Source organism: Manacus candei, unplaced genomic scaffold (genome assembly GCF_025592945.1).
Source record: "Manacus candei isolate 608988 ecotype Guabito, Panama unplaced genomic scaffold, ASM2559294v1 h1tg000071l, whole genome shotgun sequence".
Taxonomy (NCBI): Eukaryota; Metazoa; Chordata; class Aves; order Passeriformes; family Pipridae; genus Manacus; species Manacus candei.
This window is the reverse complement of record NW_026138119.1, coordinates 6,405,540-6,433,525: the sequence shown is the minus strand read 5'-3', so window position 1 is coordinate 6,433,525 and position 27,986 is coordinate 6,405,540. Positions and strand designations below refer to the sequence as shown.

The 27,986-nt window shown below is 46.8% G+C and overlaps 1 protein-coding gene across 1 annotated transcript in view; it reads left to right on the top strand.

Moving 5' to 3' along the window:
- The window catches only part of COL27A1 (collagen type XXVII alpha 1 chain), a 146,309-nt gene that overhangs the window by 52,957 nt on the left and 65,366 nt on the right, over positions 1 to 27,986 (top strand). The window contains exons 13-23 of the mRNA XM_051807870.1: positions 10,557 to 10,610; positions 14,658 to 14,702; positions 17,228 to 17,281; positions 17,699 to 17,743; positions 21,916 to 21,969; positions 22,680 to 22,733; positions 22,889 to 22,942; positions 23,934 to 23,987; positions 24,299 to 24,352; positions 26,246 to 26,290; positions 26,948 to 27,001. Of these exons, the coding sequence (XP_051663830.1) occupies positions 10,557 to 10,610; positions 14,658 to 14,702; positions 17,228 to 17,281; positions 17,699 to 17,743; positions 21,916 to 21,969; positions 22,680 to 22,733; positions 22,889 to 22,942; positions 23,934 to 23,987; positions 24,299 to 24,352; positions 26,246 to 26,290; positions 26,948 to 27,001 (567 nt within the window). The remainder of the gene's footprint in view (positions 1 to 10,556; positions 10,611 to 14,657; positions 14,703 to 17,227; positions 17,282 to 17,698; positions 17,744 to 21,915; positions 21,970 to 22,679; positions 22,734 to 22,888; positions 22,943 to 23,933; positions 23,988 to 24,298; positions 24,353 to 26,245; positions 26,291 to 26,947; positions 27,002 to 27,986) is intronic.

The window sequence follows — 27,986 nt, the reverse complement described above, 5'->3', positions numbered from 1 at the left end:
AATGCTGCTGATTTGTACTTCCAAGCGTGAACAGAAAGATTAAGTGACATCCAGAGTTATTCAGGAAATCACTGGGAGAATGGAAAGCAGGAGCCAGCTGACCTGGTTCCCTTCCCAACATTTATCTCCTGGCTGGTGCTGTCTCCCAGCTGGTTTAGGGTGTTTGTGAGCCTTCAGAGATTTTTCTGGTCTGTCCCATCTCTCCCATCCCCGCATTTGCTGGCGCAGCTGCTGTTCCTGTGCTATCTCAGTGTTGTCATTGCAGGGGAGAGCACTTGGAAGCCCTTATTAGGTGCCATCACAGCTGGTAAATGCTCTGGAGAGTAGGGAAGGAGTTGATATCAGACATATTTCTCTATACCTAGCTTTGTTTGGGGAGACCAGTGGTGAGTGAAATGCTGAGCTGAGGAGGAGCAGGGGGCTGGGGGAGTTTGCATGTGACACCGTGGGCCTCTGAGAATGATGTAAGAGGGAATGATTAAAATAGAAGAACTGGACATGAGTCAGATCTTGAAATCCTTCCAGGGAAGTTAAGTTTTGCAGAGCTGTGAGGGACATGGTGAGTCTGTCGTGGAAGCAGTTGACTCCACCTCCCTGCCCAGCATCAGCGATGCGGGAGGCGAGTGCATCCCAACATGTGGGCCCTGGAACGCTGGAGAAGGAGAGGGCTGAGGGTGGGCTGGGGGGAGAGCTGTGATTGAAGTCCAATGCACAAAGGAGGCTGAAATAACATCTCCAGATCTGAGTGTTTTAGGGGTGGGCTGGAGAGCTGGGTCTGAAGTGGCTGGTCGCTTAAACCTTCGGTGTTGCCAATGCAGTGGCTGATAAGAATGGCTTTTATGATGTTTTTATGGATTTTTATGGAGTTCAGTTGAGCAGCTGATAAAAAAAAAAAAAAGAGGATAAAAAAGGGCCTATTGGTGTGAGGGCAGCAGGGCTGTGGTCAGCACCTTGCTGGGGGAAGGAGTGAGAGAAGCTGTTGTTACCCTGTCTTGCCATGCACAGACAATGTGTCAGTTCTGGTTCATCTTTAGGAAGGAGCTGAGCTGTCACTGAAGGAAATGACCCATGGGAAGAGCAGGAGATAGAGCTGCTTCAAGAAACATCAAGCTGCAAGTGCTGTGCTTTTCTTACATTGTGGGAGATGGGTAGCCACAATCAGAAATATCTGCACTGCAGATTGTATTAAACTTCAAATAGCATGGAATACTTTCAGAAGTTCCTAAGCCCTGCTAGAGGAAAAGACTTTAAAGCAAAATTTCAGGAAATATATCCAAAGAGCTTTGAGCTCTTTTTTAGTTAATTTTCATTTTTAATGTGTACTTATATCTTTCTTCATCCAGAGAATATCAGTGCTGCACCAGCAGTGTGGTTTTTGCTTACGGTCTCTTTTATTAGTAGTATTATTTTAAAAGAGATAGAAAGAAAGGAGTAAAGTTTAGTTCCAAGCCATATTTAGTAATTCTTGGGTTCGTCTGAGGTCTGTTCACAAGTCAGTCAAATACAACTGAGGGTTCCTTATATTTTTATAAAAAAATCGTGGTGCTGTTGATCCCATGCCCGGAGCTCAGTTGAGTGCTCAGAGCCTCACTGTGTCAGGTACCACACAAACACCTTGTGAAAGAAAAGCCCTGGCCCAAAGGGTCCACAAACCAGCCCAGAGTCAAACCATCCCCAGGGCTGGAAGGTTTTGGTGACAGTAGCACAAGCAAGTCATTAATACCACAAGCAGATATCTCAGCTTCCCTGCCTGTCTCTCTCTGCTCATCATTACATTCATTCTTTTGTCCTCCTGTAGCTCATGTTTGTGAGTGATGCACCAGCTGTGTCCCACCAGCTGTCAGGTGCTGGGATGGGGCTTCCTGCTCACCTCAGGCAAGGGAGGGAGGCAAACACCTCCTGGCAGCTCTGCCAACAGGCTTCACCGAGCCTTTGGCAAGTGCCAATGTGTTGCTGAAGAAACAGCTCGACAGGCAGAGTAGGTTGTGTGAGCAGCAGGCTCAGGGCGAGGGTTTGCATGCAGGATGCGTGGCCAGGTAGACTGACACCTCCACCTGTGAGAATGGCTGGAGGATGCCAGGGCAAGGTGGGGAGATGCTGTGTTGCTCTCTGATTGCACAGGAGCAGGACGTGGGACCTGCATTCTGTCCTTGACATGCAGTGTCAGACAGGCTGTTTGGCTCTTCTTGGCTGTGTGCAACACAGGGGTAGCACACTCCCTTTGGAGAGCTCTCCTTTGAGCTCAGCAGCTGGAGCTCAGCATGGGAATGCCAAGGATTATGGCTCGTGCGTCGAGGAAGATGTGATATAAAGTGGCACGTGGATTTTAAGTATTAGGGACCAGCGTGTAGGTGAGCCCAGAAGCCTCCCTTCCCTGTGCCTGGCAGCCCCAGCGTGCAGGCAGCGAGAGCCAGCAGTGATCTGGCAGCCACTGGGACGAAGCCTCAGTGTTTGTTGTGAGGATCAGCGTGGTGGCAAAGTGCCGGAGCTGGCACTGCTTCCCATGGGCTGACCACAGCCGGGATCCCCCTCGCCAGCTCTTGGCCTGGAACACGCCGGCTCCTTCTCGCCAGGCTGTTTGTCATGTCTGCTCTCCTCTCCCGTGTTGACTTATAGTGTATTGACTCCTGCCCCCAGTGAACACATGGTCACAATGTATTGTTTTTTCTGTCAGAAGAGGGTGTGATACCCCTGCCCTCCCCACAGGGTGGATAGGCTCTTGCATCACAAGAAAAAGCATTGCCTTGTGGGAGGCTCTAGATAGCCAAAAGCAGGGCTGCCTCTGGGTTAGGAAGGTTTCATTTTACAGCCTCCCCCAACCTTCTGATGGATGGCTGAGATAGCTTTGTGGGGAATGTCAGAGCGTGGGGTTTTGCCAAGTTACACAGTCTCAGCTGTTGTCCATGCAAACAATGGGGGGACATGCTTTGCCATGTGTCTGGGAAGGCTGGCATAACCACAAATTACTGAAAAAATAAATTTTGCTCCTCTCCGTAGGGACTAAGACCATAAACAGCTCCTCTCTTGCTCCAATCTTTTCTCTGCTTTGGATGCAGCTGAGACCCTTCCCTGCATTTGGAGTGAACCAAGAGTCTCCTGCACCACATGGGCTGAGATTTGGGAAACTGGTAACAGCATTTTAAAGTACCTGTAGGTAGGTGTGTAGGAGCTGATAGACAGGACTTGGATAGCTCTGTTTTGTGCCAGTGCCCCAGCATAGCACCAAAATGTTTGGTGCCTTCTTCAGGAACTGATTGATTTAAGAAAAATAATACACTTTTAATCATTCTATTTGCATGAAAAGTTCAATGGAGGTCCTGAAAGCGTCTATTTATTAGAGAGATTTAGCCCATGGATTGGATTTCTCCTGTTAGCCATCTAAGTTAATTCTTTGCTGTATTTTTTCTTTCCTAACCTAAATTTTTAAAATAGATTTGGTTTGAGCAATCAGTGACTTTTTTAATGCTGAAGTTGGACCCTGAAACTGGGCAGCTGGTCTCTCCACCGCCCTAAGCCTGGTTCACCTGGTTTCAGCCAGGCTGAAATGCAGGCATGAGCCCAGAGCAAATGTCACCATCTCTTTTTGGCCTGAATTGAGTTCCACATGTGTGGACCTTCCCAAATCTCTGTGGTGAGGTGCTCACATGGTTACTTACCACATGCTCCTATGTTCATGATTACATCATCCAAATAACCTGGAACGGTGGACAATATCAGCATGTATTTAATTTTTATAAGAATGGGCAAAACACAGTACTGAAAACACAGGGAAAAGGGTTTGAAAAGTGCCAAGACTCGTAACTTCTACTGAAAGAAAAGAAATAATCCCAAAGATGGGGTTTTTTCCTAAGAATGTCCCTAAGTGACTTGTCCGTCATCATTCAGAAATCTTGTGAGGAGTGGAACCAAGGTCTCCCAAGCACAAGATCATCTTTCATCCTTCAGAGAAATGCTCATTCATAAATCAAAGCTCAAAAATAATTATCTTTAGAAATTGTAAGGGAAAAATAATACAACTATCACTTTTGAGTCTGAAAGCATTTTGATCAGGAAAGCTTGACTATCTTGAGTAGTAGGCTGCTTGATTTGGAAATCTTGGCCATAAATAAGGAGGAGCAGTGGCAGGTTCAGTGCTCTCTGCCATTAGGATGTTGAATCTGTGCAAATGGAACTTGGTTAGAGCCCCACAGACAGGGAAGAGATCGTGTAGCAGCAGAAAAGGAACAGAGCAGGAGGGTGGAGGGGCTGGCATTTAACTTCAGTGATGTTTAGTTTAAGGGACTTCAGGAAATTTCTGCTGGTGTTGTTCTGGAGGGTTGTGCTTTGGCTGGAGGGAGAGTTATGTTTAAAAATGCCATGAAATCTTTATCCAAAGAGAAGGGGGCACGGAGCTGTGAAGTTTCCCAGGGAGAGAGAGCAAAGCTGCCTTTTGGGTGACAGAGGAATGGAGCTGCAGCAGGACCAACAGTCCATACCCAGCCAGGGATGGCATCTCCCTCTTTGCAGGGGTCAAAACTGCCACAGCCCCTGGTCTAGACTCCTACATGGAGTTACAGCTGGAGAGCAGGCACACCAAGAGCACAGGGTCTGCCAGGCTCCCTTTAGGATGACTCTCTGGGGCTGATCCAGCCCCTCGCCCACCTGCAGAGGAGACTCAGTCTGCTCTCCTCACCAAAAATGCTCTCAGAGGTGTAACCTGCCAACATAAGCTACACTTGTTTGTTTTATTCTCCTTCTTTTTTTCCAGTGAATGCTTTCTCTCACTCTCTCAACCTCAGTCCTTTTTCTCCACCACCTTTTTTTTTCTCCTTCTTTTTTTTTTTCCCCTTACTTAAATTGTTTGACTTGCAAGTTCCATCCCTGGAGAGACTCCTGGGCAGTGATTCACCTGGCTGGAGCCAACTGGCAAATAGTCTTTTGCAGACAAGACAGGAGGGCCGGTTGGTTTGAGCAACTTCACCTTCAGCCAACAGGAAAATAAAATCCTATTTTTGGAGAAGGATTCTGCTGGCGTGAAGACCTGCCAGGATTCCTCGGAGCAGCAGCTGCCAGACTGCCTCCCTTACTCCTTCAGGGAAAGTGTTTTAAACTGAATCAGATGTTGTATACATACAACACACCCACCCACATGTGAACACCTGAAAAGATTTTGGAGGAGCAGAGGACATGGTGTGTCTGACCAGTCTCTGCTTCCAGGGACAAGACACAAAAAGCTGTGGTGTCTGCTGGGACCAGGAGGAACCTTTGGCTGACAACAGCCAGAAGAAAGGGCAGGCTGCTCCATTTGCTTTAAGCAGAGAAAGAAAGGAAGGGGAGGTGGAGGGGGATGTAATCCCCTGATGAAGGAGGAGCTGGTTCCAGTGTCTGTCTAGGTCTGGTTGTTCTCAGCAGGAGTCTCCTGGTGTGTGAAAGGATGCCCTTTGCAGAGAGTGGGGATGAAAAGGAATTAAAGCGCTATTGGAGCATCTCAAAGATAGAGGCTTTGTTACTGCTTCAGCTTCAGACTACTTGGTGTAATCTGGGATAAATCAGTTTGTGTCTCCCTGTGTCTCAGTTCACTGAGTGCAGCGAGGACAAACTGTGCAACCTCTGTAAAGCTCTGCTTGGGCTGGGACAGGGGAGCACAGGAGCACCAGGATCTTGCTTAGTGCAGAGCATCTGCTCGTGTGCTTTTCCTCCAAATCCCCTTCAAACTTCATCTTGCTTCTTTCATTGAACTTCTCCCTCAGACAATGTGAAATCCATTCAGCTGGACGTTTTCCCCCACCTCCTCTCTGTATTTCCCAGCTGTGAGGTAGAGCCAAAAGTTTTGTCATACCTGACTTGAGCGGCTGTGGAGGAGCACCCTGCAGGCTCTTGGCCAACACAACTTGTTAGTCGAGCGTTTTCCTCCCAGCTCTGCTGCCATTTGCCATTCCCTACCCTGTCCTGGTCCTTCCCTGCATGCCCCCTCCCTCCCACAGAGCAGGCAGGACACATGGCTCCATATTTTTCACTGGGATGTTTTCCGTTGCCATCCCGATTCTTGAGCATAGTTTCCAGGGACCAGTTCTCCTGGAAAAACAGCTGCACCCTGGAAAACTATGGATTTTCTGTACCAAAACCCCCTCTGCACTCACTTTGGGAAGGTCAGGAGACTCTGAATCTGCTGGGCTCTTTAATCTCTTTCACAAGTCCTCTGTAATGGGCTGCCAGTTGCGACCTGCCTGTCTGCCAGCACCATAAAATGAGCTTCCTGCCCCATGTGTTCTCCCTCAGTTTGGGCTCCTCAGGCTGCTGGAGCAGTGCATGGGAGAGGAGAGGTATTGCTGCTTACGGGAAAAAACCCAATGGGATAACAAAGTCTGCTTGTAACTTTGAGGCTGCTTGTTTTGGTTGAATAGTGCTAGTTCTGTTCCTCAGGAACATCTCTCTTTTTTAGGCTCAGGCAGGAGAGGCACTGAAAAAATAGCTTTTACAGACGTGTGAGATCCAATAAATTAGGACACTGTGGTCACTGGAACTGTTATTGTGGTTTAAACTGCTACTGCTTACCCCATGGAAAGAAAGTGCTTTCTTTTTCATTAGGGGCTTAGAAGATTGATTGTTTCCTGCTGTGCAAGAGCTGTGCTGGGATAGCTTTCACGACCTGGTTTGGGTCTTTAGAGACTGCATGGATGCTGAAATATTCTCCTTCATGCCACAGCCACCAGCCTTAGCCTCATTTAATGTGCAAAAACCTGTTAATACTTGTGTGCTAAGCTCAACTGGTGGGCTAGGACTCCTGGGGTTAGTTGAATTAAAGCTGCTCTTTCCATTTGTCTCCTCCTCAGGGTTTGTTTTTTTACAGCTTGGGCCAAAAAGTGCCAGGGGACCACCCAGCAATGGGTGAGCTGTGGCTGGAGGCTGGTCATGCCAGCAGCCAGATGGTGTTAAGGACAATCAGGTGTTGTCAAGGACAGGGCTTTAGTGCTGAGTGTTGTCCTGTGCCTGGCTGGTGTGCCAGTGATGCCAGCCCACACTGTTCTGGCTTTTCTTCTCAGTTCTCTTCCACTTTGACTCTTTTCCATCCAGTGTTGAGGGTGGGCAGGACCCCGAGCTCTGAGGGCAGTCACGGTGTGCTGTAAATGCCAGATCTCTTATTTACTGGGTAGCATTGGCCAAGTGAACTCAGGTGCTCAGCTTTGCATCAAAATACAGGAATAATCTGGTTTTCTAAATACATGGAGATCTAGTATTGGAAAGCTTGTGTAAAAGCTGGATTTTTATTAACTGTATTACCAAATGCCTCAAATCTCCTGTCTTTTAAGCAGCAAGGTAAGTGCTGGAAACGGAGGCATGAAAAGAAATCAGTGGGAAACATTTGAATTTAAATAGTTCCTTATCTGGACACTTTTATCCTGGCAGAGGAGCACATTGTTTATGTCATGTTGCAAGAGTTTTAAGCTAAATTTAGAAAATAGTTTTAGTCTGGAGCAAGCATTCCCCTAGGTGGTATTATGCTGCTGTAGCAATATCTTTTTCATTGTGCCATTCAAAGTAGTGAAATCTCCCCACGCTGGCAAAGAGCTTCTCTTGACAGCAGACACCTCAGCAGCCCCAGGGCCAGAGTGCTGCTCAGCAGCATCCATGGGTCACTCTGTGCCCAGCTCTGCCCTCTGAGAAAGTAAAGATGCAGCTGAGGGAGTGCAGAAGGCTGTGACTGAAATCTACAGCAGTCTAAGTACAGTATCAATCTATGCACACTCATATTTTCCTTGGCAAGCTGTATGACTGTAAACAGCAAAGTATTCCAAGGCAGTCTTTTTTTTTTTCTTTCTCTTGACTGAGCAATGAGTTTTCCCTGCACATCTCTCTTCTGATCTGATTGATTCAGCATGTAGCAGAATTATTTCCCCCCCTTTTTTCATTAAAGAAAATTGTAGGCCCCCTGCCTTCTCGTTATATTTGACGTCTTTGTCTCTAGATGGCAGAAGGCAGTTTCCAGTGGTTGCTTACCACAGCTTCTTGGCATGTGCACAGGCCTGAGGGATGTAGTGCCTAGCTGGAAAAAGGCAGACAACTTTCCCGTTCACAGGATTCCCATAAAATAGAAGTGCTGAATCCAAGCAAGCAATAGCTTGGGTTTATTCAGGAGTGTGCTCTGCATGCTGGAGGGAATTGGTACAGAAGAGGTGAAATGCTGGCTCTGAGCTCAGTGGCAAAATTTTGGTTGTTTTAAACAGCTCTCCCATCTCTCACCTTAGGTATGACCAAGTATCTTTTTACCCAGTTGTGTTGACCAGGAGTTATAAACCCTTGAAGGCGAAGGAAAGCCTTGGATGACACCTTTGACTCCCAGAGTTTCCTGTTCTGTCTGCTGTGATCATTTCAATTTTCAGTATTGCTGATGGGTTTCCAGATTGTGTGTTGCTGTTGCATTTCACTTGCCTCAGGTTTGCTTTTCCCAAGTACCCAGTGTTTGTAGTAAACAGGGGATCAGGCAGGAGGAGAGAGCATCCTTCTGGCTCAGCAAGGACCATCCTCTCCCTGCCTGCTCCATCCCTGTCTCTTAAGCTCTCAGCTAGTCCAGAACATGGTTGTGTTGTTCTTTGTGTCTCTGGTGAGTTTTACCAGAACTCCCAATTTGAGTCAGAAGGAACACACCCAGTAGCAGTTGCAACTTGTTGATGTGCCTCTGGAGCACATCTCCTAGTGTAGCCTCAACTAAGAAATGCTGCTTACTCTCTAAAACTGCTGCATCCAAAACAAGAGGGAGCAGGGGTGGTTCCAAACTGAAGCACAGAGGTAAATGTTCTGGCTAAAAAGCCTTTTATATGCAAATATATTCCTTAATTTTCCATCTTGATGGCCACAGTCAGAACAGTGTGGAGAATAACGTGGGATTTCAGCCCTGGATGGATTAACCAAACCCAGGAGTCAAAGACTGGGGCTGGGCTCTGTCCATGTACGCTCTGGCCATGGGGAGCTTCCCTGGCAGATGATTTTCCTTTTGGCTCAGAGTCAGAGGAGGTGGATGCTGTGTCATGTTTTATCTCACTCCATCTGAAGGATCATGCAAGGGAAAAGTGGAGAGTCACAGCCCTCTCCTGCCTCAGTGTCACAGCCTCCACTGCAGCTGAAGTTTGGAGTAGCCCTGAAGTGCTGATGTTTGAGCTGGTCCCTGATGGCTCTTGGCAGCCTCCTCCCTGCCAGTCCTGTGGTAAAGGAAGTTCAAGTTCAGGGGAAAATTAAGTCCAATCCATCTTAAACTCAACTGCTTCCTCCTTGTAAGTGTCAGTGGAGTGACTAAGAGGGTTTCCTAACCCCGGAGGTTGCATGCCCCTGTCTGCTGAGCACTTCCTGAGGGAGATAGAGCAGGACAGGACAGGGAAGAGCAAGCTGCTGTGGGATTTATTTGTAGCAGGGAGTTAGGGGGGCTTGGTGGGATAGCTCAGGGTCTGTCTAAGAGTGTGTGAGAGAACGTGTCACACCACCATGTTCTGGCTCTGGCTCAGTACCTCCACTCCCTGCTCTATAATTGTCTGAAGTCTTCCAAATTTGTATCGGATATAATGAGATGATGAAGTTGTCTTTTGTGGTGACTTTTTCATGTAGTAAACATGGCCTTTCACAGCTCTGGGGTGTGGACTGTAATGAGTTTGGAACCGTTTGTTTCTCTGGCAAGCTGAAAGGGAGTGAATTCACCAGGAATCTTTGATCAGCTCCATTAAGCATCTGTATGGGCTCCAACAGGCATTAGACTGTCCAGCTATCCTATGAGAAGGGGGTGCTGTTAAAATGACTGTGTTGGGAGATAGGATGAAATAATTCAGATTGGCAATCCATTTTTTAATATAGTCATTGCAGTGAGATTTATAAATTCTTCCAGAACATAAAAGTGCTGACTTTTAAGGAAGTATCCTGTCAACAGGATATTCCTACCTGAAAGAGGCTAGAAAGCACTGTATCTTTAAACACAGAGCTTGATATTCCAAATGTGGGATTATTGTTTCACGTATAAACTACACAGGATTGTATATTCCTTGTTGCATGTACCAGAGTACATGGATGAAGCAAATGAAGGACAGCAGCACTGATTTCCACCCTTTCTCCCTGCTATGCACGCTCACATTGTCTTTCAAACCTCACTTGCCATGCCCAGGGCTGACAACTGGTGCTAAGAAAAGGCAGGGCTGGACAGAACCCGCAAGAGAAGGTGTGAACAAGTCAAGTCCAGCAGCTTCAGCACTGGGCAAGGAAAAAGCCTTCCCTGTCTTCTCATCGAGTCTCCCCCTCAAGGCTCCCGTTCGTGAATGTGCATTTCCCATCCGAGCTCATAAAAAGTCCTTCTGGTTACCCATCATTGGCCCCAGGAGAGAGCAGTGAATCAGCTTTTGGCCTTGTCGAGCTCCTTGCTGAGCAGATGTGCTCATGGGGCAGGAATGGTTTGGATGAGGACACACAGGCTGGTTGTCCCACACGTCCCCGTGCCCTGCTGCTTTCCCAAGTGCTGCACTGGGTGCAGGGGGATGCATTTTGTAACTGTCTTTACACCAGGCAGCCTCAATGACTAACACTCGTGTTTGCCTCCTCAGGGTTTTCCTGGTAATTTTGGGGAACGAGGACCTCCAGGCATCGATGGGAACCCTGTAAGTTGATAACTTTTTCCTTCCTTTCTTTCTGTTGCAGTAGATGCTGTACTGCATCATGCTTAGTTAGAGCTGAGTGAAGCTTTTGAGTTTGGTGTCAGCTGCTGGCTGGTTTTATCCCTCCTGAGAAACAAATGTACATCCCTGCCCTGCTCAAGCTGCCCTGCTGTGAATTCTTGTATTCAATTCCTGTAACTGCCAGCTCATCACTTGCCATTAGCTTTCTGTCTCTCTCTCTTGCCTTCCTTGCACCTCACTCTTGATAGTTGCTTTCTCATCCTGAGGATGTGACTAGAAGAAAATCAGGAGAGAATGGGCAGGGATGTTGCTCTGGCTGAGCAGGCAGTGGTTGGACAGTGTTGTCCATACCACAGGACACAGGAAGTGCCAGATTCCCCACTCCAGTGTCTGGGAGCACTGAGGGATTTACTCCCCAGGCTGCTGCCCTGGAACTCCACAGGGAGAAGTCTCCAGAGCTCTTGGCCTCCCTCTGGTCTTCATCTGACCCCTGCTGGCTTACTAAGAATGGGATGTGTCTCCTGGGAATTGGGTCAGAATGGTCACAGAGACCATTTAAGCAGCTGAGTGCTGATAAGGTTTAATTTGCTCTGCTCTTGTAGCACTTAACACCACACAGTTGGGGATGTGTTGTGTTTTCCTCTTCTCTCAGAACATGCCCTCATGGATTGCAATAGTTCTCAGATGTATTAATTATTCTTAATTATTTTCTGAATGACTTTGTTGGTTCTCCCTCAATTAGCATGTGAGCAGCACTGATTCATCTTTGAAATTCCTGCTGTCTTGGTTATTCACACATAATCACCGTTGCTGCTCTGGTGTTTGACGGGATGATTTGTGTGAAGTAACCCACTCCACATGTGTCTGCAAGTTCCCATTTTTCATATATGCAGCCTAAAAGTTATTTTCACAACCTACTCCAATCACCAAGCCAAGTTCAGCTACACTCCATCTTTTGTGGGAATTCAGCACAAGAGTCATAAACGCAGTGAACTGAAAGAATTTGATTCCCAAGGAATACTTCTGCAGGACTTTTCCCATCCTTCAGTCAGCTTAAGCCATGGGCCAGAGTGGAATCAGTAGTCCCAAAGTAGAAGCCTTTCTGATTGTATTGCTATTTCCAGCCAGCCCACCAGGAAGAGCAGGAATCCTGGAGGTCAGGAAGACCTTTTTTTTTTTTTTTTTCCAAATAATTTATTTTGTTTTCTTTTAAACATGCAAGTTGTCTAAGCCCCATTCAGAAGATGTGCTCAATGCCAACCAGCTGAATGGCCGTTCCCAGAGCAGCAAATGTCCCTTCCCTTAATTCACCCAGAACCATCACTCTTCTTTCATCTTATCAACGGCTTTTAAATATTAATGTGCCTCGGAGGTTGCAGAATGAAAACAGCCTGTTTTTCGGCTGACTTAAAGGGAGGTTCACAGGGTCACGAGCGGAGTCACAGACGCAGAAAAATGCCAGAAAGTCTGTTTGTGGAGCACACAAATATGCCGGGTTTTGGTAGGTGGGGGATGCTGAGCTGCCGGCAGGCGGGAGGGCTGCCACGGTCCGGGGCTGCCACATCCTCTGTTTGATCCGCTGCTCTCTCGCGGGGATGGCTGAAGCCGACAGTCTCTGATCTGCTTTCCGTCCCCTCCAGGCAGAGCACAGGCTCTTCCAACCCCGGGGGCCTTCTTCCGTCCTACCAGCTCGCTGAGAAATGTTGAGCCATCGCATTCCAGATCCCCCGTTCCCGGAGTGCTTAGCCACTCCAATTAGGCTCTTAATCACAGGAATTAGACATGGGAAAGGGCTGTTGATTCATCTCCTTCTCTCTTGTCCCAGTGCCCGGTTCATGCACTGAAGAAAGGAGAATAGAGCCTGATTTCCCTCACAGGTCAGGGACCAGCCTGTCATTACTGAGGGCCAGGAAAGACCACTTGTAAATCCTTCATTTCCCAGGGCAGAGAATGGCTCCAATTAACAACTAGTCTGTCCACATCTCTCAGGGGAGTCCACCCCCTCCTCTTCCAAGAGGAAATCCTCTTCCGTTAGCCATGAGGTCATGCATTTCAACATATATCCTTTCTCTTGAGGAATATCCACATGACATAACTCAGACATATGGGAAGTCCCTCTTGAAACTTGTGGCACCAAGAGCTGACCATCCACCCAGTCCACAGTCCAGCCACCCTGGGAGCCTTCAGAGCTTCCTGGGAAACCCAGGCCACCGTGCAGCTCCTGTGCTCAGCATTCCTGGGATACTCCCTCTTCTTGCTGAGCTTAGTAATGCCAGGCCTTGACTATAAGCTTGAAACCAACCTTATAACAGTAGCTCTGAGGACACAGCAATCCCACCCATGAGGAACAATTGCTCCCCAGATGTCCCAAGTATGCAGGAAAGGAACCGGCCATAAAAAAGCAATTTTAGGCTGGTTGAGATTATGAAACGCTTTTTGTGTGTGCTTGCCCAATAGTCCTTTACTCCACTTCCCATAAAATAAACACACGTAACCCTTTACCCAAGGAGCCTGAGCACACTGAGTCACGTTGCGTCCCCTTCTCTTTCCTTCTTCCACAAGGCAAATCTTTCCATAAAAGGGGAGCTTTATTGCACTGGAGGGGACTCCACCAGATGTGCACCATAAACTGAGCTGGGCTGTCAAAGAAAGTAGCCAGTGTGATCCAGAGCAGGGGTAGGGCTGTCTGAGCCAAGGGGAAGTTCAGCATTTCCAATGCACTTGTTTTGAGAGGCCCCATTGGAGATGGAGGTGTGTAAGAGCAGGTCCTTGCCCTGACAGCCAACCCACTGTCAGCATGGCCAGGGAGGTCACCGAGGGAGACACAGGACAGGCTGAGCACCCCATGGTTGCTGAAGCACTTAGAGACCTGGATAGATGAGTTGTGGGGGTTTGACACAGATTCTCTGCTGCACTTCAGCTGGAGGTGCCATCAGGCACCTGCTGGTGCTCCTGGCACCTGCAAGTCTTTGGAAAGATCACACAGAGGGAGTTTGTGGTGAAGCTGAGAAGCCAAACCAGCTCCACAAGCCCCAACAGCAGTCTGTCCCTCAGAATGACAAATTCCAAGGTGCTCTTGGAAAGCTTCTAAGAGGATCTGATGCTTTTCAAAATGTTCCAGCTTGGGAGTGGTTTGTGAGAGATGGCAGATGAGCACAGAGCCCAAGAGGAAATCTCTGCAGTCTGTCTCCTGCTCTCTGCAGGGAGATTAAAAGGGACTCATCCTTTAAGCAAGTGCTGGGATCCCTGCAGAGAGCTCCCTGCTCCAGGGACAGAGGGGCTGAGCCAGCTCCCTCCAGACCAGCTGCTGTTTGAAGGCCAGGGCTTTTCCTGAAAATTAAAGAAATGGCTAGTTGATGGTCTGGGCAGAAGCCCGGGTGGATGAGGCAGAGGATGCTGCTGATTCCCCACCTTCAACCAGCTCTTGGATAGAGAGGAAGCAGCCTCAGAGTGTCCTGTGTGACAATGACAATCCCAGGACCCACTGGCCAGGATCAGAAGCTGCTGTACCCTCTCCCCAAATTACCTAGTTTCATTTTCATGCAGATCTTCCTTTTATTATGAGTTTTTTGATACTCAGCCACTCCCAAAAAACTCACCTTTCCCAATGCTAAGCAGCAGCTTTCCTCTCCTTCCCACCTTGCCGTCCCCATTCTCCCTCCCCACTCCAGTCCCTCTCCCTGCCCATGGCAGGATCTCACCTGGGACAGGCTCCCACCTCTCCCCTGCCTGCACAGTCAAATACTCCTTTCATCCAGCCTGCTCCTGGGAGGGAAGGCAGCTCTGGGAATAACTGGCCAACAACAAGCAGCCCTGTGTCTGCCAAGGATGTGCTCGCAAGAGCGCTCCTGGAGATGGAAGTTCTGGATCACTTTGGCTGGGAAAGGGCCTGGGGGGGAGGAAGGGAGGTATGGAGGGAGGAGGGACGGTCTTTTCCCTTCCTTCAAGCTCTTGAAACACTGAACCGCCTTTCAGCCTCTCCTTCTCTATAAAGTGTTCGTAACCGAGTGGGTTTGTGTTTCCTTTTAGGGAGAATTGGGAGCCCCAGGTCCTCCTGGAGTCCTTGGACTCATTGTAAGTACAAAAACAAATGGAGATCTGGCTTCTCGGGCTTTAACCCTTTCAACCTGTATAACTACACACAGATTTTCCTCTTCCTGTGGCAGGGTAGGGAACAGGATGACTGTTTGCATGGGGGAAGCATGACATCTGGGGAGAGAGGGGGTTTCCTGGTGGAATGGGAGGTGAAGGAGGGCAAACCCTTTCCAAGCAAAAGGAAGCAGATTAAAGGTTTGCTGTTAGTTCCTTTTTACGTGATAGCTTGCCCTTTTGATCACATTTACCAGGGTATTTCTTCAAAGATGCAACATTCATTCCACACCAGGATCTGTTGCCTCTTAAAAAGCAAGTCCCTGTAAACAGTGACCTCAGAGACACACAGTTCTTGTTCACTGGAGAAACTGTGGGCAGGAACAGTCTGTCCTCTGGGAGTGCAGGAATTTTATGTGCACCCTCACCATCCCATCACTAATCCAGGTAATTATGTACACAGCCAAATTCCACTCTTCATTACACTCTTCTCCAGCAGGAGACAAATGGCTGTAAGGATGGGTGGCAACTCCTCCTCTGGCAGCTGTGCTGGGGGTTAGTGAATGCCCAGCTGAACATATTAGGGTTTATTTTTAGGTCTCAGTACTTGTTTCAGGTTGTTCCTTTCCATGCACAAAAAGGGGTTGGCTCTGTTAGTACTACAGCATTCTTTCAAGATGATTCCTCCTCAGCTATGATAATCCATGGAAACTCAACTTGCAATGAATGGTTAAAAACCTTTCCCCTTCTGCCTTTCCATATCTTAAATTATGGGAGTGTGTATGTCAGCTGAGATCAAGGCCTTGATTGCACTAGACAGTGCACAAACACAGAGCACCAAACCCAGAAATCTTATATTCCTTGAAGGAAAAGCAGGAAATATGGTGGAACACCCATCTCAGAGATTGGGGATTGGGGCAGAGGTGAATTAAGGCTTCAGAAAGTTTTCCATGGAGCCAGGAATTAGGTCTGTGTTTCCTCTCATTAGAGGAGATGAAAGAAGCTGCTTTAGCCATAGAAGCAGGAAGGATGTGCTCCTGGCAAAGAGCTGGAAGAGGAAGATTACTGTTTAAAATAATACCATTGAAGGTATGGTCCAAATTGGATCATATTTCTCCTTGCTTTTGGAAAAATTTCTCTTTACCTGATTGCCATTATCTCACAGTTATTTGTTTGTTAGAAAGTGAAAAGTTAGACATGTCAATTGTGATTATGATCCTTCCAGAGATGATGGAATCAGAGGCTGCCTGTCCTCCCCTCCACGACCTCCTCCACCCTCCTGGGGAGAAGGGGGCACATCCATCTTGCCTTCTCCTCCCTGTGGGACAGCTCCAGCCTCCTTCCCTGGGGTCTGCACATGGGACTCACACTGCAGGGCATGGAGAAGGTGACAGATGGGTGTTAGATGCAAGCTGGGCCCCATTCAGTCCCTTCCTCCTTCCCACCTACAGCCACCCCAGGAATCAGCCAGGCTCCCGGTTGCCTCCCGCACCACGCAGGGGTTTGGTGACTGAAGAGCAGAATTAGAAGTAACTAAAGCTTCTTGCTCTTCTAATTAACCATGTGGGCAAAGCCTTAAGCAAACTTGTTCCTACAAGCAGCCTTTATGCCAGGAGGTATGAAAAGGGCTCTGTTGGGGTGGCTGCAGCCCGGCACTCCCCATGTGGCCACGGGCCCGGGGCTGCAGCCGGAGAAACGCTCCTTCAGGGAGCTGCCCTGTTTATTTACACACTGAGGCCAGACTGGTGCACCCCGTCACTGACTCTCTTCACGGCAGAAAGCAGCCAGAGCCCGTTTAAATGCCGGCACTGAAGGGTTTCTGTTGTACAGCACACGTGGGGACAAGGGCAGCCGTGAACCCCGCTGTCCTCCTGCGCTGTCCCACACGATGCCACGCTGACTTCCCGCTGCAGCACCTCCGTGTTTCATACCTCCTGTTTCTCCCCTCTCCTCCCCGTATCACTTTGATATATCAGAGCTCAGTAGTCACCCAAATTTCCTGACTGTTGCCTTTTTTTACTGTGTGGGTCTGTGTCCTTTTTAACACACCTTCAGACTCTTTCTGGAGAACTCAGGAATGTTGTGGTAGTTTCTTTCTGAGAACACCAATAACTTCACCAAGAATAAATACATCCTAGGATTGTCTTAAACCAGCTCAATATTTTGATTTTTAAAATAGTGGAAGAGGGAAATTTAACTATACAAAAGTTAAGAAGAACGTTAAAAAAGAAAATTCTTAGATCCTACCACAGTTGCAAATTTCAAGGTGGTTCCTTAATTAATTTTCTATTATTTTGCCATCAATTTACCAACCTGAATTCCTGATCTACTTTTTAAGAGGCTGTATACACATTATAAGTCTCTTGACTCGTGCCAGGATGATTCTGCTGAGGTCAGTGGTGCAATTCTTCAGGGATACTGAGACCAGGTAGCAGAGGAATATCACCCCACGTGCAGTGATTTGTTCATTTTGCACCTGATGACTTGGGTCCCTTTCTTTCTCCTACTAGGGTGACATGGGCCCTGTGGGACCGATTGGCTATCCAGGACCAAAAGGATTAAAGGTGAGAGAGCAGCTGAGCTGTGTGAGCTCTCATCCCTCCACAGGGGGGATGAAGGTTTCTCTGTTCCTCCCTTGGGCCGTGGTGACTGTCCTGAGAGAAAGGACGGGCAGCAGTGATGAGTGTCCACTGTCCCAGGCACACAGCTGTTGAACACAACATCCCACTGGTGGTCTGCAGTAGGTGTAAGTTAGTGGAGAATTCCAGACGCATTTTCCCTGTGTGCCTCCAGCCCACAAAGGGTGTTTAAAGAACGTGTGATGGAGCACACCTTGGGAGCAGTCTGGCATTTGGCCTTCAGACTGTGCCAGGCCAATGCTGTGCATCTGAGGCACCAACCCCACCAGGGACATCAATGTCACAGACCTGAGCAACTCTCCACTGTGGCTCAGCCTCACTCTGAACTTTGTTTTGTTTCAGGGGCTGATGGGAAACCCTGGAGAACATGGACTGAAAGGTGATAAGGTGATCTGAATACTCCCTTATTGCACTGTGTTTTAATTTTGCATGTGAAATCCCCTTTCTAGTTTCTCTTTCTTATTCAGCACCACGGTACTGGTTCCACTCTGGCTGTCTCTGCCCCCATCCTCCCACCCTGCCTCCATTCCTGACACTCCAGTCTTAATTTTAATTCCTTTGATGATATCTGCCCCATCCCCTTTTCCATGGAGTTCTAGTATAGATCAGTTATGCTCAGATCCTCTTTGGAGCTCCCAACTCCCACCGATGATGACAGTAACTGCATGATTATCTGGTGTTTGACTGGTTTTATGCTTTTATATTGGTTACATGATGTGATAGGGAGGAGGATGAACATCTAACATTGACCATAAATAAATTTATATAAATGCATTTAGGAGAAACATGTGATGTGACAAAGCAGCACTGGATCAAACAAACCAGGTGGATCGCCTGGAAAAACTGTTCTGTGTTAGATACCTCTGCTCCTGTTCAGACACTCACCTCAGTTTGGCCTCCTGCTGAGAGGAAAGTGCCTTGCCCCAAACTGATATAAATCACTTGAGAAAGAACAAAATGTAGAGAAGCCTCCATTGCAGTGATTTAGTGGTGCTGGCACAAAAGCACTCAGCTTGAGCTGGATCAGCATGAAGCTGTGTGTGTAAATGTCTCACTGTCACGAGAACCATCCTCCTGCAGATATTGGACCATAGGATTTATTTAGTCTGAAAGAGTGGGAGGTGCAATCATTTATTGCTGGCTCTGATTGTTCAGGAGGGCAGTGGAAAATGACCATTAAATGTATTATCCTCCTCCCGTTGGAGGTTTTATTCTCTCGTTAGATGTTTGCTTTTAGAGGATGATTTAGCAGCCCAAAACTGCACAGGGGGGAATAGTGTCAAGCCAGTTGATTCAACTCTCCTTATATTATAGCAGCTCCTTGCCAGGGCTCCTGTGTCTGCAGTTTCCATTTCTCCCCTGTACTGCCTTTTCTCTTCTGTAGAGGGGAAGAAAGGGCAAGAGAAAGATTTTTTTCTTTAGGACAAGCTTAAGACACTATAGCTGGTTTCTTGTCTCAACACCAGTTCCTAGAGCCCATGGACTCTTCTGTCTGCTCCTTGGAATAAATAGTTTACTATATTAAGAATCACCAAGATTTAAATCATTGTTTAGCAAAATTAGCCTTCCTGGACATTAATCTCCATCACTTTACACAAACTACTCTGTTTATCTCCAGTATTTCCCCAGCCACTGCTGTTGCAGTAAACCAGATGGTTTGCAGCTCTTCCTGGAGTCATCCAGAATTTAATGATGTATTTTACGGCTTCAGTCTCCCCACAGAATGGGTCATCCTTCTGTTTCCATTTCTGTGTTTTCATGGAGGCAAGGAGAGGGGGCAGAGAGGGTTGTGCTGCTCTTACAGGAAGAAGTAAAATTACTGCATAACCCTGAAATAAAGAGTGGCCTTGAGAAGACCACGTGGGGTGATGAGTGCAGGGGAAAGGTGGAGGAAGCGGAGGAAATCCCAGCTACTTGTTCACATGAAGGATTTTTATGAATCAGGACATCTGTAACTTGTGGAGGACGTGGCTCAGGCAAATACCTCTGGAGTTGTGCAGTGTTAGCTGCCTTTGTGCTGAGCACAAAGGGAGAAGAGATGCCCAGCTGAGGGCAAAATGAGGAGGATTTTTTGCACAGTGACCTACTCTGCATCCCACAGACAGGAAATATATCCCACAGACAGCAAACACATCCCACAGACAGCGAACACCCCTCGTAGCCGTGGGTTGGTCCCTTCCCTCATATCCCCTTTCCGTTCGTGTTGGGTTACGAAGGGCCTCGGGGTTTCTGCTGCTGCATTTCTTTTTATAGGTGAAACATGAAACACAGGCAGCATCCCATGGGCAGAGCCTGTTTGTAATTTCAGATCCTACATTCCTTTTCCTCCCCCATAAGCAAAGTCCTTGCAGACCCATTTCGTCATCTCGGCATCCCGGTTTTTAATAATAAACATGCCTGACCTCTTTCCTCCATATTTCTTCCCTCACTTTAAGGACACAGACCCCGAGTCAAGGCAGGTGAAAAGCAATGCCCTGGTCCTCAGTTCTGGTTTCAGATATTAACAGCCAGAGATGGATCATTCATGCCATGACATTTTGCTGTGCTATCTCAATAACACGTGAACATCTTGTGGTCAAGTCCAGCTCAAGATAAAAGATGTGTTTTGTCTTCCCTGCTTCCTTCTTACCCTCTCCAATGCCCATTTCTCAGAGTTGTTTGAAAGCTGGTTTTCCTGTCAGGCTGCCACTATCCCATTTTTCCTGAAGGTCAGAGATAAAGATTTGTTCCTGCCTTTTGCTGTGCTCAGGAAACTCTTTTCTTACAGTAGTCATTTTTTAATGTCCAAGTATTTCTTCCAAAACGGTATTTAAATGACCATTTACTGACTGGGTAGAAAACTGCTTAATGAAAAAAAGTAATCTTTCTTTTTTGACCCTCAGAATAGATGATAAAGACAAACCTCAGAGCCAACCTCTCACTTTCCAGAAAAACTGTTTTCATGCTGTCTTCTGTCGGGAGCCAGAATTAAGTAGATTTCAGTGGCTTAAGCTTTGGACTAAATAAAAAAAGTAGAAAATTCAGAGAAGATGAGAGAAATCTGGAAATGAGCTGGGTCATACAGTAGGTTTTTTGCCATCTTTATTGTATCCAATACATGGGGTTCATCTGAACTGAAGCTGTGTAAAGAGCTGATTTTTTCCATTTTGCATTGCCAAAAAAAAATAACTAGATGGAAAATAGTTTAGATGAAGCAAAATGTTGGTTATTTGAGTCAAATTAAAATATTTTAGGTTAAAAAACAAATGAGTTAAATCAATTTAACTTTTTTTTTTTTAGGAGCAACATTTTAATTTCGCTACATAAAAGATTTGTTTTGAAGATGGTTCAGTGAAATGTTCCGGGAACATTTACCAAAACATTCAAGCAAATTTAGCATGAATCCATGAAGTGTTTCCATCATTGAATCTGCATAGTTCCTAATTATTCTTCTTCCGAAAAAGTTGCCTTTGAAAAGTCTTTCCCAAATCCAGCTTTAACCGTCCACAATTTCATTATCCCCTGCATGTTACCATAGTAGTTACAATTATTTCAGCTCTCTGGTAGCGGGTGGTTTTTCTGGAGTGAAGGAGACTTCCTCTGTCATCTCTCTGTAGACTTTGGCTCTGTTGCAGGGCTCCATATGTCTTCCATGTGGTCCATGTTTAAATGTATAGCTCTGTGCTCTGGTGTGGCTCGTTCCCTTGCTGGGAAGCCAAGTTCAGAGGCGTGTGCTGTGCATGGGACAGAGTTCCTCTAACAGCTATTTTTGTTGGGTCTTGTCATGGTACGGAGTTATTATAGTCATTCCTCCTTTGACTTCCCAAGTAGAATTTTCCTTTCTCTGCCCCATCATTGACTCATCCTTTGTTTAAGTAAATCACTAAATAAATGAGTTTGGAAGGGGCATCAGGAGGTCATCTGGTCCAGCAAGCTGCTCTCAGCGGGGCTAAGAGCCAATGCAAGGTAGTCCACTGCTCCTTGGAAAACCTTCAGGGATACTTATTTTCTACCCAGGGAGTCAGAATTTGTTATGATGGTCCAAAGAGCCTACCCCTCCCAGGGAATCTCAGCCCAGATATTGGCAGTGAGATGGTACTAAAGCGTTACTAGAAGTTACTTTTGTTTTCTTATGGAAGAGGATTGATGGTTGATGCCAGCACTAGGATATGCTCACAGAAACTCTGAGGATTGTTTTCTTTTCTATAGAGCCCTGTGAGAGAAAAGGTCCATTCATTGCAAACTAAAGTCTTCTGTTCAGCTGAATTTAACACTTCACCACCTTCACTGCCGCTGTCAGACAGAGGAATGTAGTCTCTCCTCTTTCAGCTTCTGCAGATACACAATGCTCGGGAAATCATAGTTTTCTGTCTCCTGCAGTTCCTTTTATCACTTTAGAATCAGGTTGGGAAATGCACGCTTTGTTCTGGGTTGTTGTTGCCCTCAGCATGATCTGCAGCTTGCCAGCAGTTCAGTTCTGAGTGGAGCTGGTGCTGAGACTTTCACTGTACAAGAGCATCGACCTGGGCGTTTTGGCTGTTGCTGTTGCCTATTTTAACTCTCTGGTGATGTGTACCCAGGGTGATCAGGGAAGAGCAGGTGTTCCAGGAGATATCGGCTTCCAAGGAGACAAGGTAATTGTTTTTCTTTCCCCCACCATTCTTTTCCCCTTACACAGCAGTATGTGTGGCCACCAGCTTTCTCAGCTCCTCTTAATCCACGAGGAGCTGGAATTAGCTGCATCCTGCTGTCAGGTTCCCCTGCTCGGATAGTTCCCATTTGGAGTATGCTGTGCCTTTCTTAAAATTCATGTCAGTGTACGGATTTTGTTGTTAGAGCAAAAGCAGTTCTGCTGGGGGGTTTCTGTACAAAGGGCCACGTCTTCTCGCAGAAATTGGAAGTGATGGGGCCGATGGGGATGGGTGTGAATGTGTGTGGTCCAGCGGCTGCAGGCTGGGAGTTTTTGTCTGCTCGGTGCAGCAACCTAAACCCTGACCCAGGGAAGCACTTAATGCCCTGTGTAACTTCTGAGCAAATGACTTCTCCCCTGTGACTATGATATGATACTGACTGTGGCTGACAAATGTACAGAACACTGCACTGGAGGCTGCGTGGCTCTGAGCCACAGCCAACTGCAGCAGTTCATGTGTTCTTTGGGGCTAAATTCAGCCCCATCTTCAGCAGAAACATCTCACTGACATTAGTGCAGCTGTGCCAGCTCCATGCAGGGCTGAGTTCAGCCCTAAAGAGACGTTCCTCTCTCTTCAGCAGTGGAGCTGGAGCCCGGGGAATTGGTATTTTTTTGGTGCTTCATTGTGTTCTGAAAAAAATGTGTCTCTCTCAGGGCAGCCAGGGTTTGCCTGGGGTCCCTGGGGCACGAGGGAAAGCAGGCCCCCTGGTAAGTAACCAAGCATCTTCTGCTTCCTGCTCTCCCTTTCTGAAGGTTCCATGCCCAGCTGCAAAGACAGCTTGGCAGGGGTGTGCTATTCTAAACAGGAAAGCCAATAGCCAAGAGCCAGCTCACTTTTCTCCATATTTTTCTGATTTCTGCAGGGAAAAGTTGGTGACAAAGGTCCAGTCGGGTTTCCAGGACCACCTGGCCCTGAGGTATGTCCCACCACTTCCTTCTTACATCCCTCCTTTCTTTGGTAACTTGTGCCACACCCAGTCTTCAGCAAACCCAGACGTGTCTCCCATTGCATCTCTTTCCACTTACCCCTCTCTTTCCAGCCTAGGGCTTCACTTCTCTACTAGGGTATGATGGTACATGAGTGATGATGAGATAGGAAGGATCAAGATGGGTCTATGACCTATTCTGCATCTCTTGGTTCCCTGGTTTTTCCTTCCACTTTTTGTCATAGGTATCATGGAGGGATTTTTTCCATTTTTCCCCCATGAAATACCATTTGAAGTAGAAAAAAAATTATCGTCCTTATAAAAAAATACCTTAAACTTAGGATGAGCTTCCCCCAGCATATTGTCATTTTTTTCCTTCCTAAGGAACCAGGCAATGTGTGTAAGATGCTGCTGGAGAGCCACTTCCAGAACAACTGGTGGTCTGCTTTCCCCTCATCAGTGTTCTGGTATTTTGCAGGGTCTGGAAGGTTTGAGTGCTGCCACTTAGCAATCATTTCCCTTTGTTGCCATTGGAAATAACCACAGATTCCTTTGTTTCCTCTGTGAAGGGCTGGTGGGTGGAAAGGAGCCACGTCCTGGCGGCAGCTAATGAGTGTGTCAACACCTTTCCTAATTCCTCGCCTGCTCCCCTTTGTCACCGAGGCTGCAGCTCCTCCTCAGAGCACTGAGATTATGCCCTGACTCACAAAGATTAATTAAAATCCAAATTGCCATTTTTAGCTGTGTGATGACAGGGAGGCCCTCGCTGCAATAAATCTTGTAAGAAGATGGACCTAAAGGGAGCTGCTGGGAAAGGCAGCTCTTCCATCAAACCCGCAGCACTGCTCCGTGTCCCATTGTCCCCCAAAGCCATGCCATGGCCCACTCATGGACACTGCCAGCATGAAACATGTCTTGTCCCTTAGCTTTGAATTAACACTTGTTCCACCTGTGCATCTTGACTGTTCCTCGTTTTCTTCAGGGCTTTCCAGGTGACATTGGCCCACCAGGAGAAAACGGTCCTGAAGGTCTGAAGGTGAGTGGAGCAGAGACTTCAGCACTGTGTGGGGTTGGAAGCAGCCAGGGAAAACAAAGTAGTGGGAAGGGGGAAAGAGAGAAAACCCTGGAGGTTCCTGAAGATTGTCCTGGCCAGCATTTCAGCTTGGTCTGTTTGGTTTGAGGTCCCTCCAAGTGCAGTGTTTTCTTTTTTTCAAATCTTTTTTTTTCTGTAACAAAATTGACATTGGAAAATGTCCCGTGGCTGTGAAAGAGACTTTCTCATTTTAATTGCCCTTCTGAGCTTATGTTTCTATTTTCTGAGTATCTTTTCCTTTGGCTCTTTCTCAGGGAAAGCCAGGAGCACGAGGTTTACCTGGGCCAAGAGGACTGCCTGGACAAGAGGTGAGTGTCCTCAGCCCAAAGGCAGATTGGATTTAAAGAACAAGGTTGAATTTTGTAGATTAATGCATGCTGAAATGTGTCTGCAGCTTGAAATCCTCTGGTCCCTCTGAAACTGGAAGCAAGTGCTTGTATTGAGTGATGAGAGACACGCAGAAGAGAAGCTTCCCCTAAGCTGTGTGATCCCCAGGTCCTGTCATCTTTGCTTCCAGTCACTGCTGGTGTCTGCTGATCCTAAACCCTGCACTGCCCTTGCTTTTAAAGCCTGTCCCTCCACCCCCAGATGGCTGTTAGTGCCCTTTTCCCTGCACATCCCCTTGCACAGACATGCCCTGACCTGGCTTTTGCTTTCTGCTCCTTTTAAGTGCATTTTCTTTCAACTATGAGACCTGCAGCCTCCACTTTTTCACACACAGCGACATCCCTCTGTAACAAGAGTGCAAAAATGGGAATTGCTGCTCTGCAGAGATACATCAGAGCTTGCAGCTTTCACTCATCACTTCACATCAGAACTTGAAGCTTCATTCCACTTGCAGTCATTAAGAAAGGACAATTTACCTTGATTTAATTGTCATAAAGCTGCAAATGTATTTTAGCAGAAGCAGAGAAGGTCCAAGTGCTCTGTTTATCCTGTTGTAACTCCAGTGATTTCAGTGTAGTTTCCCCTCACTCAGGCCAGTGTAAGCTGTTTGTCAGGAGTCATGAGACGTTGTGTAAATAATACTGAGCACACGCATGGGCAGGAGCTCGTTTTAATAGCACTAATAATTCTTAACTTTTTCTGGGAACTCTTCTGCTTGTTCTCTAAATGGGATTAATGCAAATGAGCTCATTTATTTGCACTGAAATAGGGAAAAAAATTATTCTAGGCAATTTACAAAGGGAACCGAAGCCCTGCATTCCAGGTTCAGGCAGGCATGACCAAGCTGCCTTCAATTTACTCTAGTTAGTGAGTGTAAGAGTAAGACCAAAGACATGGACATGGAGTTCGACACGAGCTGTGCTGAAGGACTGTGAGTGTGCACCAGAGCACAGCACTGTGCCCTTACTGCTGAGGTTACCCAGGTACTAGGTCAGGGCTCTGGATGACATCAGGTTGGAAATGTGGCATGTTGTGGGTGGCTTGTTGGGGTTCCTGACTCCCAGTCCCATCCTCATCCCACCAGTGCCCCTTTGTTATGGCTGGCCACTGAAATGAGAGCAGCCAGACCGTGGCTGCCAGGGGCACTTTTAATTTCTCTCTTGGCACTTGGTTTTAGACACTTGAGATAATTTTTGTGAAGCTTAATTGAAGGTCTCTTAGAAACTGTAGGTCTGATCCTATCGCATTAGAAATTGGTGTAGAGCCAAAGGAGAGGCCCGAGTCCAATTGCTGTGTGAGATTTTGTGATAGCTCCATCCTGCAGCATGTGGAGTCCCATTTGAAAGCAAAAGGGAAACCTTCATACAGTTGCCAAATGGTTCTGTGGGAAATTTTGCAACACCCTTTTTTTTTTTTCAGGGAGGGGGAGGATTGGGGGAAGAAAGAAAAAGAGTGGAGAGCTCTACAGCATTCTCATCCCTGCCAAATCAAATGAAGCAGAGTCATGACAGAATGTCCAGGGCACCCTACAGGCCAAATCCAGCCTGGTGTTTCCTTTGTCAAATTTTGGATGGCCTTCACTGGCAGGACTTGACTTTAAATCTTTTTTTTCTTGAGATGGGGAAGGGAGATGAGAAACCTCAGAGATGCTGAGCTGCCTGCTCTGAGCTACAGAAGGACTCAGTTGTTAAAGTGTGACAGCTGAGCACACAGCTTGTGTCTAGCTGCTGCTCATACTGCAGACATTTCATTTTAGCTGCCTGTTGAGTCCAAATTACTACTTTGTCTTTTATTTTAATTTCTTTCCACCTCAGGGAGATGAAGGACCCTTAGGACCACCAGGAGTCCCTGGCCCAGAGGTAGGTTTCAGTCATTTACTCAGTTATTACCAGCTCTAATAACCCTGCAATGGAATTGTAGTTAAATTAACATAAGGCTTCAAACCTCCTGGTTTGGGAAGTAAACTGCCCTGCTATGAAATATTGTCATGTCAAGGGCTCTGTCCAAGTGCTTGATCCAGGATGGCTGGAAGTCCAGGAAATATCTTGCACAGAGTGTTGAGTTTATAACTTGCTTAAAGTCTCAGACCTTGAAAAACTCTCTAACGTTTAAATAGTTCATCCTCAAGATGAAGCACATGGACCGGAAACCATCTCTGATGTTTCTTCCTTGATTTATAGTATTTTTCAATAGGTAGAAGGAAAAGCTGGACAGTCAGAGAGAGTCTTTTTGACCTCTGTTATGTATCACACAAGCACAGTTAGAAGAAGCAAAAAGAATATTATCATATCTGTGAGTTTGCCAGCTCAGGATTTTGTAATGGGTCTGTACATAACTGTCATTGCAGGAGAGTAAAACATCCTGAAAATTGGTAATAGGTGGATCAGAAAATAAACTTTTAATCTTTATTTTTTTATCTTGCAATCGTACAAGCTGCACCATATAAGTTCACAGACACTACTGTGACTAAGCCTGCTGCGAGCTTTGGATGTTCATGGTTTTTCTATGTATTTCAGGGTCGATCTGGCAGGAAGGGATTTCCTGGAACACCTGGTCCCAGTGGTTCAAAGGTGAGGAAAGAGTTCATTTATGATCAGGAAAAACAGTGGGTGGAAAGGAGGAAAGGAAGAGGGAAATATCTTTTCTGACCGTTACCATTCTTCGAGTGTTCATTCTAGAGAGTACAAGGAAACTGAGGGTTTCTCTTTTTCTCAGAATTCTGGGGTCTCAGTTTCTGCTTGTTTCTTCAGCAAAAAGAATGATGGAGCATTTTTTAAGCCATGTCCTTTATTATAAACAAGTGTGTTCTTCCTTTGATATTAACCAACTCCCCCCTCCATCATCTCCTCTCATTTTCCATTGCTCCTCCACGTTTTTGTTCTAAAACAATGCACATCATTCCTATCTTTGCTGCCTAATTAGCAGCAGGAGCCATCCCAGGGCAGTGCGCTCCACAAACCCACACTCAAAAGGAAAGAGAAAACCCAATAAAAACAACCTCTTCAAACAGTAAATAGCAAAAATGTGGTCTGGCAGCACATCTGGAGTATCTGCCTACTGAGAAAATACAGCTGCTGTTCCGGAGACAATACTGATCCATGGTGAGCCTGGCCTCTGGATGGCCCATCCAGGGGCACTCCAACCACCTCTGCGTGCTGCCACGGCTGCCCTTATCCCTGGTGGGTTGGAAATTCACCTCCTCCTGCTTTTTTCACGTTATTCTCGTGCTCTGAACTCCCTTATCCTGCAATGTGATTTAACTCACGTGAGTTCTTGCTCTGGTTTCATTTGGATGCTCCATGTGACAGTAGTTGTCCCTGTTTGAGATTTTCCAAGAGCAGAATCAGGGTTCAGCATTGCCTGTAAGTCTTTTATTACTGTGACTCTTCCACTAGCAAACGAATTTTCTTGGATTCCTTCTCCTCTGTTGTTCAGGAACACCACCTGCCTATGGGATCTGCACTCTTGCTTTCCTTAGATCCTCAAATCCTCTGGTTAATCAGAGGCCATTCCTACTCTTTTCCTTCTGCTGGTGTATTTCTGTCTTTATCTGTG